The sequence below is a fragment of the Phalacrocorax carbo genome, chromosome 10 (genome assembly GCF_963921805.1).
Source record: "Phalacrocorax carbo chromosome 10, bPhaCar2.1, whole genome shotgun sequence".
Classification (NCBI taxonomy): Eukaryota; Metazoa; Chordata; class Aves; order Suliformes; family Phalacrocoracidae; genus Phalacrocorax; species Phalacrocorax carbo.
In genome coordinates, this window is record NC_087522.1 from 24,004,137 (window position 1) to 24,020,184 (window position 16,048).

Genomic DNA, 16,048 nt, shown 5'->3' on the forward strand with positions numbered 1-16,048 from the left:
GAGTTATTTTAGGCTAACTGACAGAAGAAGCTTCCTGCTGAAAGCTGCACACCACCGTTGTTGTCAGCACTACTGTAGCAAACTCATGTAGATGAAGCTGTGTAACACTACCATGGTGTGTATATAGCCAACTGTGTATAAAGGGGGGGAAAAAAAGTTGTTAAATTAGTTTAGAAGATGTATAGCATTGCCCCAAAGCCAAATAAGGCATAAAGGCAAAACCAGTTTATTTTCAGTATATTTGCTTTGGCTGGCATTCACCAAAAGTAAAGCTCCTCCGATGGATAGTGCTATTCCACCACATGACAGAATTAATGTGGGCCCTGCCTGAGTCTTGGAATGCTTTTTTTCGCATATGACTGTATTTGCCTTGCAAGCACAGGACTTTTGGAAATCCATTGCTTTTGAAATTCTGAATTTATGTATTTAAATACATTAAAAATACTGTACGTTTTGCCATTCAAATGCTTCAGGCAGGGTGGGGAACACCTGATTCAAGTATAAGGTTTTGTTCTCAGGGTTCTGGCTATGAGTATGGGTGAGTGCTGATAAACAGCATGAAATAGAGAAGGATGGAAGAAGTAAGGCTGCCTGTCCCAGCCAGATTGCAGTCCAATAACCACCTTGGCATCAGGCTGCAAGTGGTTTATGATGTCAGGTTGCAAGGGACATGACGTCTGCGTGTCAGTACGTATGATACCCGTTGGGGCTGTTTTTCTTTGGCTATAAATTGGTGTGTCTGGATGCTTATGATGTATCTGTACATTTCATTTAAACATTGTTAGGGGAAATGCGTGTTGCCTTTTGGGGATTTTGTTGTTGGTGGGTTTTGGCCCCTCTCCACAAAGAGTACTAGACCACAAGTACTTAAGTAGATCCTTCTTTGAAACTAGAGATGGGACTTGCTCAGTTCTGGCAATGGCAAAAATTGGCAGAAAAGCTTCCAAGGTTTGCTCTTTGTCAAAATAGTTCCTTTGTCTCAGTTCACTTCAGAAAAATAAAACAGGTTTGAAACAAGTTTATGTTACAACATTTTATTTGGAAATTGAGTCTGTTGAGGCCGTTGGTCTACTAGGAGATGCTGGCAGGGGACTGGGCCCCTCTCCAGCACTGGAGCTCATGCCTTCTTTGCCTCAGTCTTTAATAGCCAGACCAGTTATCCCCAGGATATTCGGCCCCCGGGCTGGAAGGCAAGGACAGATCACAGAATAAACCCCCCCATAACCCAGGAGGAAGCACTTCATGACCTGCTTATCCACCTGGACACTCACAAGTCTATGGGGCCAGAAGGGATCCACTCAAGAGTGCTGAGAGAGCTGCTGGAGGAGCTCACCAAGCCACTCTCCATCATTTATCAGCAGTCCTAGTTAACAGGGGAGGTCCCAGACAACTGGAGGCTTGACGATGTGACACCCATCTACAAGAAGGGCCAGAAGGAGGATCTGGTGAACTACAGGCCTGTCAGCCTGACCTTGGTACTGGGGAAGGTTATGGAGCAGTTCATCTTGAGGGAGCTCACCAGGCATGTGCAGGACAACCAGGGATCAGGCCCAGCCAGCATGGCTTCATGGAAGGCAGGTCCTGCCTGACCAACCTGATCTGATTCTATGACAGCGTGACCCACCTAGTGGATGAGGGAAAGGCTGTGGATGTTGTCTACCTGGGCTTTAGTAAAGCCTTTGACACTGTCTCCCACAGCAGCCTTCTAGAGAAGCTGGTGGCTCATGCCTTGGACAGGTGTACTCTTGGCTGGGCAAAAACCCGGCTGGACGGCCGAGCCCAGAGAGTTGTGGGGAACGGAGCTAAATCCAGTTGGCAGCTGGTCACAAGCGGGGTTCCCCAGGGCTCAGTGCTGGGGCCAGTCTTGTTTAATAACTTTATCACTGATCTGGATGAGGGGATCGAGGGCACCCTCAGTAAGTTTGCAGACAACACCAAGTTGGGCGGGAGTGTCGATCTGCTGGAGGGCAGGAAGGCTCTGCAGAGGGACCTGGACAGGCTGGATCGATGGGCCAAGGCCAGCTGTGTGAGGTTTAACAAGGCCAAGTGCTGGGTCCTGCACTTGGGTCACAGCAACCCCAGGCAACGCTACAGGCTTGGGCAGGAGGGGCTGGAGAGCTGCCCAGTGGAGAAGGACCTGGGGGTGTTGGTTGACAGATGGCTGAACACGAGCCAGCAGTGCCCAGGTGGCCAAGAAGGCCAACAGCATCCTGGCTTGTATCAGGACTAGTGTGGCCAGCAGGAGCAGGGAGGTGATTGTGCCCCTGTACTCGGCACTGGTGAGGCCCCACCTTGAATATTGTGTTCAGCTTTGGGCCCCTCAGTACAAGAAAGACACTGAGGTGCTGGAGCGTGTCCAGAGAAGGGCAACGAAGCTGGTGAAGGGTCTGGAGAACAAGTCTGATGAGGAGCAGCTGAGGGAGCTGGGGTTGTTTAGCCTGGAGAAGAGGAGGCTGAGGGGAGCTCTTATCGCTCTCTGCAACTATCTGAAAAGTATGTTGTGAGGTGGGTGTTGGTCTCTCCTCCCAGGTCACTAGTGATAGAATGAGAGGAAATGGCTTCAAGCTGCATCACAGGAGATTTAGATTGGGTAGCAGGAAAAACATCTGCACTGGAAGAGTGGTCAGGCATTGGAACAGGCTGCCCAGAGAGGTGGGGGAGTCACCATCCCTGGAGGTATTTAAAAGACTTGTAGACATGGCACTTGGGGACATGGTTTAGGAGGCCTGGGGGTGTTGGGTTGGCAGTTGGACTTGATGATCCTAGAAGTCTTTTCCAACTTTAATGATTCTATCATTCTGTGATTCAATCATCTAGAGCAAGATTCTTCCAAGCAGTGATGCGTTATCACAAACCAGTGAGGTACAATGGGGAACATGCAGGCTCTTCGGAGGCAGAGACAGCTCAGGAGTCTTTATGTTCTGTTTCCACAACTAAAATCATCTGGGTCCATCCAGTTTCATTAGTGGAGAGAACAAAAATGGCAGTATATCAGATAACGGAGGGTGGGAGGGAAGAGGAGGTCTGGAGTGCCTCTGTGCAGGGTAGAACCTCACTGCTAAAGGCACCTTCTCAGCAGAAGACTGAGCTGCATTCTCAGCTCCTTCCAAGAAGTAAACCTTGGCTGGAACTCTATTATGATGGAATAAGGATTTCCAGACAGGATCTTGCCAGAGTAACTGCACCTGTGTCATTGTATTTCTTTAAGTAGCAAAACCTCCCTGTGTAAACACAGCTGCAGCTTTCCCTTGGCTCCTTTGGCAATGGCAGAAAGAAAACAAATAGATTGGAAGGGAATCAGCACTCACTGATGTGTGACATTGAAAACAATTTTCTTAAAGGAAAAAAATATATTTTTTTCACACAACCACAGGTTTCTTGAGCGGGACACTTGCTGGCTGCGGTCGGGGTTGTCGGTACTGTAAGTCGTTAAGGACAACGCTCTAGGGAAGCTCTACTGGGTCTGTAGCAACGGTTGTATTTTTACTTCCTAGTAGTTGTGGTACCTCCTGTGCCCCGGGATGACGCGGAGCTCAGTCACGGGGTACAGACTTCTCCCGCCCAAGCAGTTAGTGATGGGGATTAATCACTCATTTAATGATTTACTCTAAATCCACGACTTCGCGGGTTGCGGGAGGCGGCTCCACCGCGGTGACGCCGCGAAGTCTCCTCGCGAGCAACTCCCAGGCCTAGTTCGCCCTCAGCTCCCTTGACGCAATTCCTCAACGTGACGGAGGGAATGGGGCGAAAGGCACGTAGCTCCCCTCACCACGCACCCCCCTGTGTAACCCGCATCACCCCGACTCCCCTCGCCCGGCAGCTGGACACCCGCCTCCATGCCCACCCAGCCGCCATGTCCGCAACGCCCTTCCGGCGCCTCAAGGGCGAGGCCGCGTCACTTCCGGCATGCATTCCCCTCCCCCCGCGCGCCGGCATCGCGAGAGTCCCGCCGCCTCACCCGGCCGCTTAGGCCGAGTCCCTTCGGCAATTTCCGTCATTGCCAGACTCTACCAATCGGCGGCGGGAGCACATCGATGGGAGTGGGCCCCCGGCGGGTCGGGCGCGGAGAGGGGGGCCGGGGCGCGGGCGCGAGACCGGCGGGGCGGCGGCGGCGGGACGCGCGGGGCGGCGGGAGCCACGCGCGGGAGCGGGGCGGCCGGGAGGTATGCGGGGCTCGATTGTTCAGGCCTGGGTATGGCGGCTCTCCTCCCCCCCGCCATGGCTCCCCGTGTCCCTGCTCCTCTCCTCTCAGTGAGCGAAAGTGGCCGCCGCCGCCGTCCCAGCGCCCGCAGCCGCCGCCTCCTCCTCACCAGCAGCGCGGGCGCCATCTTGGCGAGGCAGGAGCCGAGAGCGCCCCGCGGTAGGAGACGGGCAGCGCCAGCCCCGCCAACGCGGGGCGAGAGGCCGGGTGGAAGGAGCGGGGGAGCGAACCCAGGAGACACCCCCGGCCCCCCACCGCCGCCGTCCCGGAGCCGGGCCCGCGGGCCACCGGGTGAGCCACCGCGGCGACCGAGCAAGGACACGGCGGGCGGGGGGGGGGGTGTCTACGAGAGGCGGTGGCGGGGTCCCGCCCGAGGCTGGGCCGCGGCTTCTTCCCTCAGACACAGACACACACCCACACCCCACGCACCCCCCTCCCCTCCCCCCCCCCCCGGCTCAGCGGCGGCGGCAGCAGCCGGGCCTCTTCTTAAAGGGACAGGACGGGTCTTAAACGGGTGCGCCCCGGTGTACCGGAGCGGTTGGTGTGTCCCACACACACATACACCGGGAGGGGGTGGAGGGGAAGGGGGCCGCCGCCGTACACCTGCAGGCGCACGTGGGTGGGGGAAGGGAGGGGAGGGTGGGGGGGAGGGGAGTGGCGGCGGGACCCCCCCCTCCGCCCCCGTCCTCCCGGTGCGGGCGGGAGCGGCGCCGCCTCGGGGCCCGAGAGTGGGATTGAGGCGCCGGAGCGGGGCCGCGGCCCGCCGCTGCCCCCGGCCGCGAAGGGCAGGGCAGGGCAGGGCGGTCCCGGGGTGGTGGCGGGGCGGGCAGCCCTCCGCGCCGGCCCCGGCGTGATGCAACGCTGCTGTGGCAGCTCCCAGGCTTCTTACCTCGGTGCGAGGTGCTTCTCGGCAGCGCGGGGCTTCCGGAAGGCCTGGGTTTGCGCCGAGCTCAGTCCGAGCAGCGACCGGCGCCCGCGGGAGGGTGCTGCGTGCCCGAGCGGCGGCGGCGCGGCTGCGAAGCGCCTGCTAGGCGTGCATAAACCGCCCCGTAGTGTCACACTCCCACTGGTGAACGCACGTACGAGAAAATACCTCTTTATAGCCGTGGTATAAAGTCTAATCCTGTTCCCCTGCAAACGTGTCGCCTCGTGCAATTGCTGCCGTGATTAGTATTATTGAGCTTTACACCTTGTTTTTGTTACTCTCTTGCTGGTCTTGTGTGGCAAGTTTCCCTTGCAGCAGCATTTTAGATGGTAATAATCCGTTCCTTTAGATTATTTGCTGCTTTGTGTGGAGAAGACGGTGCAAGGCACGTTCCTTTTTTATCGTAAAGTGTCCTCATGTGCATTATTAGGATTTTAGTTTCCTCTCATATAAACAAATCTACTGTATGGATTTGTACAGCACATCCATTATGCCTGTATGTGACCAACGCTAATCTTTTTTTAATTTACACGAATCAGAAATTATGTATGTATGTATAAGCGTACCTCTTGACACCCGGCGGTTGGTAAGATAGTGAGGGAAAAGTACAAGAAATGGGACTGTAGCTTAAACCTTTTCCCAGTGTTTAAGGATATTCCCTGTAATTCACTTCTAGTCCGTCTCTTGCACGTACATTGTTAAAGTCATTTAAGATACCGCCTTGCACTTTGGACTGTTTAAATGAGCAAGTTTTGCTCCATGCAGGAGGACATAATAAACTGTAAATTCTGTAATAAGCAGGCTATTTGACAAGCTAAATTATAGGCCAAGGATTGTTTTAGATGGCAAGAAGAAAACTGTCCTCTTAGAGCCTTCCTGGACATAGTTCCCTTTTCGTGGTTTGGGGTGGAGGGAGCGAAAACCAAACAAAACCGAAAAAATCCATGCAGCGTTTGTGTACACGGAGAGAGGAGGAGGGAGGCAACAGCAGTGTGTGAGGGTCACAGTTGGTGCTGAGTGCGGAGAGTACGGGTGCATCGTCAGAGGTCTTCATAAATACCGTTAACTGCCCTTTTGGGACAAGGCTTACTCTGACTGAACAATTAAATAGTTAGGCTTGTTTTTCTGCTAGTTTAAACATGGAAGCTGAGCTGTGGCATGCCAGCTTTTGTGTTTGATATGTTTTCAATATTCTGTCATTAACTTATGTATACGCTCCTGATAAAATTTTTTTAGAGCTGTATAGCTTCTTTTTCCTTTTTTTTTTTTTAAATAATAAATTAGGCCCTATCTGTGACCCTTATTTTAGCAATTAGAAAATTCAGAGCCTGTGCTCCACTGGCTCTTCTAATCTGTATTTAAAAGCAATTAAGGTGGAAGAGAGATCAATGAAATGCCATTTCATTCATTGAAAACAATATAAAACCTTACCATGAGAGCAAAACAGCGAAGTAAAGGACTGTGTATAGGACAGTTTCTAGTTTTAACTAGTTTCATTACTCAGAAAAGCAGCTAAAATGCCTTCTTTATAATTTCAAACTGAAATGGTGTGATCTCACACTTTGGTTCTATGTACATGTCTTTTATTCATTCAGCTTGAGTTAGTGAAGATGGAGGGCTTTAGGTTCATATAAATATCCTCCTGTCTGATTTTTTTAAAAGCAATAATCTCTTATGTACCAAAGTTATATTTAAGACATTGCCATAAAAAAAGACTACACAGGGATTATGTTTTGCTTTAAGACCTGGCATCTAGTGTACTCTGGAAAATGGTTGTCAGTGTAACTACACATCTATGAAAGCAAGCTAAAATGTGAGAGGGGAAAGACGAGTGTGTTCTCCAAGCAAAACACCTCTTCAGGCTTTTTTTATGCCACCACAATTGTCTGGATTAGTGATTATATGCTTATAAAGAAACCTGACAAAAATATACTTGACTGATATTACTGTACTAATGTGGATTCCACATAGATCTTGACTTAATCTGCTGTGTGGATATGTATGTTTGTGTCAGGGGTTGTTCTGGAGATGTTACTACAGGAAATCCTTGCAGTATTCTGCTGTTCTAACGGGAGTGGCATGTCTCAACTGTAAATTTCTTCAAGAAAGAAAAGTTATCTTAGGTGTTTGTATCAGTTTGGAAGTCTCTTAATAAGTTGGCGTGAAAATGCAAAGCACAAAAAGACCATGTGTGGAAAAAACCAGAAAACTGCTAAAATTGTGAGGGAACTAAAGTAGCAAGGAAGGTTGTATTCTTCCTCCCAGTGTTTAATCCTGCTTTATAGATAAACTTTCAGTGCTGTGAATAGGGATATGAGGAATACATACTTTCCATGTGTAAACTGGGATTTCAGATTTTTGTCCACTTGAATGTTTTGTCGGTGTGCTTACATGGGTTGGACAGAGGAGAGGTAAGAAACTCTGCTTTTGTGGGCTGAAATATTTGAACAATTAAGTGTGCCTACCTGCTGGCACTTCATACATGTGTGCTTGGTGTGTGGCCGGTGAGACCATTCGAATTAGTTTTACCTTGCTGATTTGCCTTGCATCTGTTGGAGGCTAAGAAGGGGTACTGTGGATTAGCTGCTGCATCGTACCTTATACCTCCATGGCAGCTTGTGTTTGTGTATGTGCCCTCAGCTAGGAGTGTGGTTGTTACCAGTCTTTACTATAACATTTGATGTGAGTGCAGAATAAAGAGAAGAAAAAATAATCCTGTGGAGATGCCAGCAACAGAAGGGAAAAAAAAAAAAAAAGACTCCTGGAGGAAAAAGTACTTTTTCAAATAGCTGTACAAAGCAAATCCTTTCAAGCTTGCAACGAGGCACAAGTGCCAAACTGTGAGCTTGCCATCTATGGGTAGCAAATATCAGTAGTGAAAACTTGGACTTCATGCAGAAATAGCCAGTGGATATCTGTTTAAACTGGGAGAATCTCCTTTTAAAGCTGAGCCGCTCCATGGGAGCGGTGGTTTTGCTGTTGGTTGGTGCGTGTTGGTGGGTATAAAAGTTAGAAACCCTCTTATAAAACGCAGAAGTTATAAAACTTATAAAACAAGGATGTCCTCTGCTCTCTGAGGATGTCCTTGGAGGATTCTTCTCCAATGCTGGGTGTTTACTTACTGGCTAGGCATTGTAATGGGCAGACTTGAAAAACAGTGTGAAGAAACCCCACACCTACATTAACAATGAAATACGCAATGTGATTTAAAACACGGTAAGGAAAGCTTCTTCAGAACTGAACTGAACATATGTTTATGAAGGTTATTTGTATGAAGTTGATATATATATATATGTAACTAAACTCATCGCTTGCTGGTGGTGTTTTACTTGTGCTTTTGATAATTCAAAGGGCCACATGATACAATTAAATGATTTCAGTGTGAGCTTCAGATTAAGCAAGAACATTGGAGGATTCAAAGTGCCAGCCAGGCAGTGCAGCAGCTATTTATTTCCAAATGCCAATTTTCTAAACTATTGTAACTCTAGGGAAGATGATGGGAGAAAGGAAATAACTACTGAATTTGATACTGAAACTTAACATAAAATTGGTGTATATCAGCATGAAAGTCACGATGGCAGGAGGATTACTCTGCAGCATCCAGTCATTTCACCACCTGTAACATGAGTATTTACCTAAATGCTACCACCAGTAATGAAAACATTTTGAAAATCTCTATTTCTGCAGTCTTCCTTAAACTGAGTAGACAAAAGGGTAGATTTATTTCCAAAATGGCAAAGAAAAGTAGAATGAGTGCCATCACCATGTAAATCCACCGAGGCAATGTCTTGGTGACATCCTGAACACTGTTACCTACTGTAGTGGGTCAGGGTGTTGCATGCCTATCACTTGTTTGTTCCCGACTTCTCCCGTTTCAGTATTCAAGCAGTTTTTGACATTGGAAATCTTTGTTTCTTAAAACCTAGAGTGGGAACAAAGGAGCAGAGAATAAAGAATCATCTGTCAATTAGCTTCCTGTATTATTACTTTGATCAGCAGAGAAGCACTGTGGGACTGTTAGCACATAAATAAATGAAAGGCTGGATTCGGTGGCTGAGCTATTCTCTATTCAATATGCCCGTGTAACACTTACTAAATTTGTTTTGGGCATTGTTAATGCATTTAAGAATATTGCTCAGCTCTCCTGTTTATCTGCTTATTTGGTAGGCATGATACAGCTGAGTAACTGTTTTGAGGATATGAGTAATTAACTTTGTATGTACAGGAGCCTCTGTGACAGTCAGGAAGGTAAGCAAAAGGGTGTCTTTTTCTATGGGTGAAATGCAGAGCACTTATACTATGTCAACACAAGGAGGACTTTATTAAATGTGAAAATGTGGGGTTTCCTGATATGGGAAGTAATATTTAAGCACCTTGGTATCTGAAAAAAGTACGGGTGAGACAGGTACATGCTTAGCGTAGCGTACGCAACAAGGGGATTTAATGTGTTAAGGTACGGAACAAAGCCTACTCTTTGGAGTTCCTACAGTCCGTGCAGATAGAGGGTATTACCACTTGCTTTCTTATTTGCCTGGGAACTCTGTGCAGTAGGAATGAGCCATTCCTGAGAAACTGTCTTAGTTTTCTAGTTACTAAACACATCTGGTAGCAACTACTTTTCATAGGGTCATTTTACAAGTAAAGAAATAGGCTTCTGCTGGGTTATCTCCTAAGCTGTGTGAGCATGGAGCTGGATGAGCACCACTACCCATGACGGGGAGAGGCACTGATCCACTCTGGTGGATCCACTTTGGCAAGTGCATCTGGGCAGCTAGAAAAGCATCCAGATACTCATTTTAGATCAGAAATATGATCATGTTTGTTTTGCCTCTGGCCTGTCTGCTGTCCTGCAGTTAAAAACTTGACCTCACCTCTATCTTAATTCTTTCCCTTTATTTTGCTGTTAAGCTTGTGTAGTTTTGTGAGGGCAAGGCTCACTGGGGTGCAAAAGGGGACATTTGGTTTGTTAGCTTCCTCCAAGGCGGTGAATCCAAATGAAGTCCTGTGTGCTTTGTGCCAGCCTGGGGCACGTTTTTTTTCAGATGGCTGTTAAGTAGATAAAAGTTTCTTGGAAAACATAAATCTTAATAACCTTAGCATAGGGAAAGCTTTCAGGAGCTTTGTTCTGTCTGTTAACCTCTGCTGGAAATAGGTATTTGGTAACAGAGGTCAATCATTCCATTGCTGTCAGCTGTACAAAGATCTAGCATAGAGAAAGCTGAACCTAGGTAGCTTCAGTCTAAAAATAATTTTAAAATGAGGGCTGTTATCCTGTCTACCAATTTCTGGCATGCTGTTGTTTATTCTGTTATGGGTAAAGATGTTAACTCAAGGCTGGGTGTTTATGAAGAAATAATAAAATCTGCTCTTGTTCAACCACAGCCATTAGTCTCAAGGTGGTAATCACTTATCGTAGTTCTTTGTATCTTTAGAAGTTCTGAGTCTGTTCTGTAATTTTTGAGGATGAAAGACTGGGAAAATGTTAGATACTGGTTTTCGAACTGTATATGTGAAGGGAAGACAATTTGAAGACCAGATACTCAATCTGTGTTTTCACTTACATAAGCTTAAAACAATTTAGTCGTTAACAGCCTCCAGGCTGAACAAACACAAGTCTTTCAGCCTTTCCTCCTAAGGAAGATGCTCCAGTCCCCTGATCATCTTGGTGGCTCTCCGCTGGGCTTGCCCAAGCAATTCCCTGACCACCTTAAAGTGGGGGCCCAAAACTGGACACTGTACTCCAAATGTGGTCTCACTAGAGCAGAGTAGAGGGGGAGGATAACCTTTCTTGACCCGCTGGCCACACTCCTTTTAATGCACCCCAGAATACAAAATGTTTTGCAGTAAATTAATGTGAAGTTTGCTTCAGGTTTTGTGGTATTTCTAGGGAGTGATAGAAACCAGAAGAATCATTCAGGAGAGCAATTAATCTGAGTCTTTCAAAAGCTGACTGGTTTTATTTTTGTCCTCCACTAGAAGCAAAAGCTTAAGGCGTTCATTTATTAGTAAATATTATCATATTTAGGGTATTGACAGCACTTTCATTTATACAGTAAGAACTGTGACTTTGGAAATAATTTTAAAATTATCTTTTTCACTATTATGATAACAATGAAAGCATCTCTTGTAATCGAAGAAAAATAAAATTCCAATTGACAGAGCTATTACTGTAACAGTTGTTGTGACATCTTTTGTAGTTGAAGGAAAATAAAACTGCAGTTGACAGAGCACTAAAATGTTTTGATAGTTTTAAAGTATGTATTATGCAAATATTGCAGGGGGAATGTGTTTTTTAAAGAATCTAAAATCTGAGAATGGATCAAAAATTAAAATCAGGCAGGCTATTTTTACTAGTTGAAAAAAACATAAAGCTAGAGTATGTGCTAAATTTGTAAATACAAAGAGTATGTAATAAATTGCTAATTATGCATTTACTTTTTCTTTACTAAAGATAACAGTGGAATTTTAGAATGGAGTTTTTTTGGTCAAGTATTTGTAGCTTGTTTGTCAATGGGTAACGGTTATGTTCTGAGAGCTGTAAGAGTGGCATTGCTTTAAAGTAAAGGTCTTACGGGTGTTCTGTAGGTTACAGCTGTGGACTGAAGGGTAAAAACAACCAACAGAGGAACAATATTTTCAATAGTTCTTCCTTTTTGGAGTAAGTTTATATATATGATTCAACTTACAAATAATAATTTAATTGCTTTCACTCAGCTTTCATGTTACACAGCTGCCCTCTGTTCAGAGTTAAACATGTTATCTTTAATAGTCATGAAAATTTACTTTAGATATTCAAGGCCTGACTTCATTGTACTTTGCATTTCTGTGTCACCACTTGGATTATCATACTAGGTCAGTGCAGTGCTCGTTCCTGTCAAGTGACATCCATGAAGTTATAAAACAGAAAACTAAGACTCTAGTTTTTGGCTGTGGTAATATCGTGGTGGGAAGCTTAGTGTGAATTTCTGTTTGTTTTTGTTAAATATACCTATTAACCGCGGCCTAAGCTTTTTGCCCAGAACTACCTCGGTTATGTGTTCTGTGAAATATTAGCATTTGGCGTAGCATGCAATAGATTTGCCTGCTCACCGAGTTTGTTCCTTTCAGAGGTGGTGGTGGTGACGACTGTTGTTTCTTCTTAACAGCTGTGTGTTCAGAGGCACCTGTGCATGAGAAGTTTGTTCTATGGCCTCAGAGCTGGGTGCCAGGGAGGATGGCAGCTGCTCAGAGCTGGCAAAACCCCTTTATCTGCAATATCTGGAGAAAGCTCTGCAACTGGATCAGTTTTTACGACAGACATCTGCCATCTTTAACAGGAGTATATCCAGGTACCAAAACCTCCATTTTCCATTGGGAATACCAAGGAAAGACAAACATTTTTACAATATTTTTCCCAAGCAACACCATATTGAGGGTTTAGCGGTGACTTGTTCATTTTAAACTCTTATCCTTTAAAAATGTTGCACTGTGCTTCTCTTAGCTCACACTGATCATTCAGAGTGTTGCCAGCCCACGTACAAATTAGCATGACGTTTTAAAGCTCTTTTTCATAGCTGAGTGGCCAAAACTTTCTTCGTCTGCTAAAAGCAGGATGAACAAGCACTAAGTTGATTTTCAGGGAGATAGCCTGTAGCCGTAAGTGAAATGCAAAGACCGTTGTCAGATGCCAAATTTATATGTAAGTTGTAGCAATGAGAAGTGAGTCATCAAGGTAACGTTTCTGTCCCAAAACAATATATGTTATATTTCATGAGTGTTTTGGAGTCGCAGAGTTACAGAACCCATAACTGGTGTATTTAGAAGGATGTAGTGAGGTCCACGTGAGGTGTAGGAAAAGTGTAGCTTTATATTTCTCACATATACAGTTGTGCTGAGGATGACAATATTGTGCTTTGGTTTGACTTGATAGTAGTTTCTTGCTTGAATTCATGCCTCTTGAATTAGATACCTGGTTAAAGACTGAAGGTGCAGATTGATAGCATAGCCAGGCTGGTCTGATGATTAACTACTTCTGAGGGGTTAATGGGAAATCATTAACAGCAATATTTCTAATGTGTAAAATTATATCTGAAGCTGTCTCAATTCTCAAACCTTTGGATAAATGGCCACGTGTAAGAAAGGTGAATGGGTATCTCCTTTTTTGAATATTTTCCTTTCATTGTCTCCATATTACATATCATCTTGCAGTGATGAAAGTGAGGATGGATTGGATGACAATCCTTTGTTGCCTCAGTCTGGGGATCCCCTGATGCAAGTTAAGGAAGAGCCTCCAAACTCTTTGCTTGGGGAGTCTTCTGGAGCAGGGAATTCCGGGATGCTGAACACACATTCCCTGAACGGAGTACTGCAGCCAGGTAGGCATACGCTAGGTTGAATCTCTGCTTGCTTTGGGATAAGCTGGTAAAAGTATTATTTCTTAAGAACTTTTTTTTTTTTTTTTGCTAAACAGAACTGAAGTCTGAAAAAGGGAGCTTGTATAACTTTTCCAAACTGAAGAAAAGCAGAAAGTGGCTGAAGGTAAGAATATTGGAAAGAAATGCAACTACTACAAAATCTGTGAGTAGAGTTCCAGTCAACACCCTGTGAACAGTGGTGAGTGATTCCATCTTGTCATCTGACGTAGATCATAGTGTAGAAACATGTAAGCAAGCAGATGACAACAAGAAATAAAGTTGATACAAAGTCGGTCAGAGCTTTATCACAAATTGTCACAAATAGAGTTTCAAAATACAGTAAGTTTACAGTAAGTTTGTTCTCATCTCAGTAGTTCATTTAATTTTACTTTACATGTACTGCTGAGAGCTCAGAAAGCTAAACTAATGTGTTTTAAGAGCTGTCCTAAATCATGTGATGCTACTTAATTGATGCAAAATCTCATGCAGGAAAAGAGGCATAAGGTCATACAGAGGCGTAATATTTTGTTGCTGAAAAGAGGGCTCCAAATGAATTCTTTAGTCTTGCTCTGTATTGGCTTGTTGTTTGCTGCACTTTTTTTCTGAGGTAACTGGAGCTAGTGTTCCTTGCTAAGAAGAAAGGTATGTGTTGTTTTGGGTTTGGTTTTTTTACATTAAGAAAAAACACTTACCAAAGCAAAAAAATATATTCTACAGAGGCTCCTCATATTGGAAATGGAAAGAAAGAAGAGTATGTGACAGTTGATAATGAATATTGTATTAGACTTTGGGTAGAACGAAGTAGAATTATAGTCTCTGTAGATTTAAGGCTTTAATTTTCAACGTGTAGCAAAATTGATAGGAGGTGTATAAACTTCGGTGAGCAGCAGCATTTTAGTTAAATTTCACAGTGAGTATACATTCAAAAACTTGAAGTAAATTTAGTACACTGTCCAAATTAAAATGAGCTATCATGAAATACCTTAAATAGACATTTGGGACTCGACTGAAAATTCATTTCTATGATGAACTCCATACGAGGTCCAAATGAGGATGGAAGGGGAGAGCGGAATGGTGGCTTTATGCCATCTTTGTATTTTCGTTGTACTGTAGCCTTCTCCAGTTAGCAGAAGCAGGTTGCCAAGAGGTTAGACAAGAGCCAAACCTGCTGCAACTGATGCAGGTGGAAATGGTAAAATAGCAGGCTGAACTACAAATGGGGTAGGAAAGCACCTGCAACCCTACGTCACAAAATGCTCCGACTGGTAGCCTGGATTTTCTCACAGCTGCTTTTCTGAGACCACAAACAGACAAAGTGGATTCTAAAATTACTTAACTCTCACCAAACTAACAGAAGACTGCCTCCCCCCAAATTGGAAAATGTGTATTGGATTCACTGCTACGCAGTACTTTACTTCAGAAAATGATTTTTCCATTTGAGGCGTTTCATATGAAGACACTGTGTAAATGCTGAGTGGTGTTGTTGGGCCAGACTCACGGCCCTTTATTAGGTAAAGGCTCAAGAGTGCTTTGCATAAATAATTCAGTACAGGGACTTGTGATTGTTATTTAGTTTCCATTTATTCTTGTTAGAGTATCCTCTTGAGTGATGACTCCAGTGACACAGATTCACCAAGCGATGAGGATGGAGAAGAGGAAGAAGAATTTTCTCTTTCGAGGGAGGAACTTCACAACATGCTGCGATTACACAAGTATAAGAAACTGCATCAAAGTAAATACAGCAAAGACAAAGAGGTAAAACCCCAGAATTTTTACATGTCCTTGATTTTTATTCTTTCCTTTAACTGCATTATTTTAACTGCTCTTACATTTTTATCAAAAACCATAATAAAAATACCCACTTTTTTGGTAGACTAGAACAATCTAACATCAGTTTCAGACAAGGGTTATTAAATTAATTATATACAGACTGAAAAGCTGTTGATGTCTCATGCTGAGAATCTGACAGTAGTTTATGTAGCTAGTACTGGCACATGTGTTGTATATAGCTTCCACAATGCTCTGTCCTAGTCACTAGAGCAAATACAGGGTGCTAGAATACAAGATTTGGGTAATATGTATGAAAATTGAAGTGTTGTGGGTTAAATTCTGATATGGGTAGTAGCTGCTGTTCAAGACTAAAATTATATATTTAAAACTAAAGCATCATACTTGCATCATTGTTGAGGTGCTGAGTAGTAAGGTGATGTTTACCTGCTTGAAAGGGACTTCCTAGTCTCCTTCTGTAGTGTTTTTTGTCATTCTTCGGGGTTTTACTTGACTTTCTTTTCTTTCTTACCTTTCTTCTTTATTTTGGATTTTCTTCTCATATTTTCTTTTTTCCTTTCTTATAAGAAAATAGTCTGCCACATTTCTGCATTTTACTTAATATTAGGCCAAATTCTATTACTGTTTTGATTCTAATAATATGTTTCTTCAAATTATAAGGGCTTTGGAAGCAATTATTTTCATTGCTGTTTTGAATTGCACCAGAAGGCAGTCTAAGATGAAGGAAGTCATCCTATTCTC

General features: G+C 44.4%; 1 protein-coding gene across 1 annotated transcript in view; it reads left to right on the forward strand.

Moving 5' to 3' along the window:
* The first annotated feature begins 3,964 nt into the window (after window positions 1–3,964).
* Window positions 3,965–16,048, forward strand: part of INO80 (INO80 complex ATPase subunit) — a 66,328-nt gene continuing 54,244 nt past the window's right edge. Inside the window, exons 1-5 of the mRNA XM_064462526.1 lie at window positions 3,965–4,492; window positions 12,272–12,454; window positions 13,314–13,480; window positions 13,576–13,643; window positions 15,113–15,274. Of these exons, the coding sequence (XP_064318596.1) occupies window positions 12,312–12,454; window positions 13,314–13,480; window positions 13,576–13,643; window positions 15,113–15,274 (540 nt within the window). The 5' untranslated portion in view covers window positions 3,965–4,492; window positions 12,272–12,311. The remainder of the gene's footprint in view (window positions 4,493–12,271; window positions 12,455–13,313; window positions 13,481–13,575; window positions 13,644–15,112; window positions 15,275–16,048) is intronic.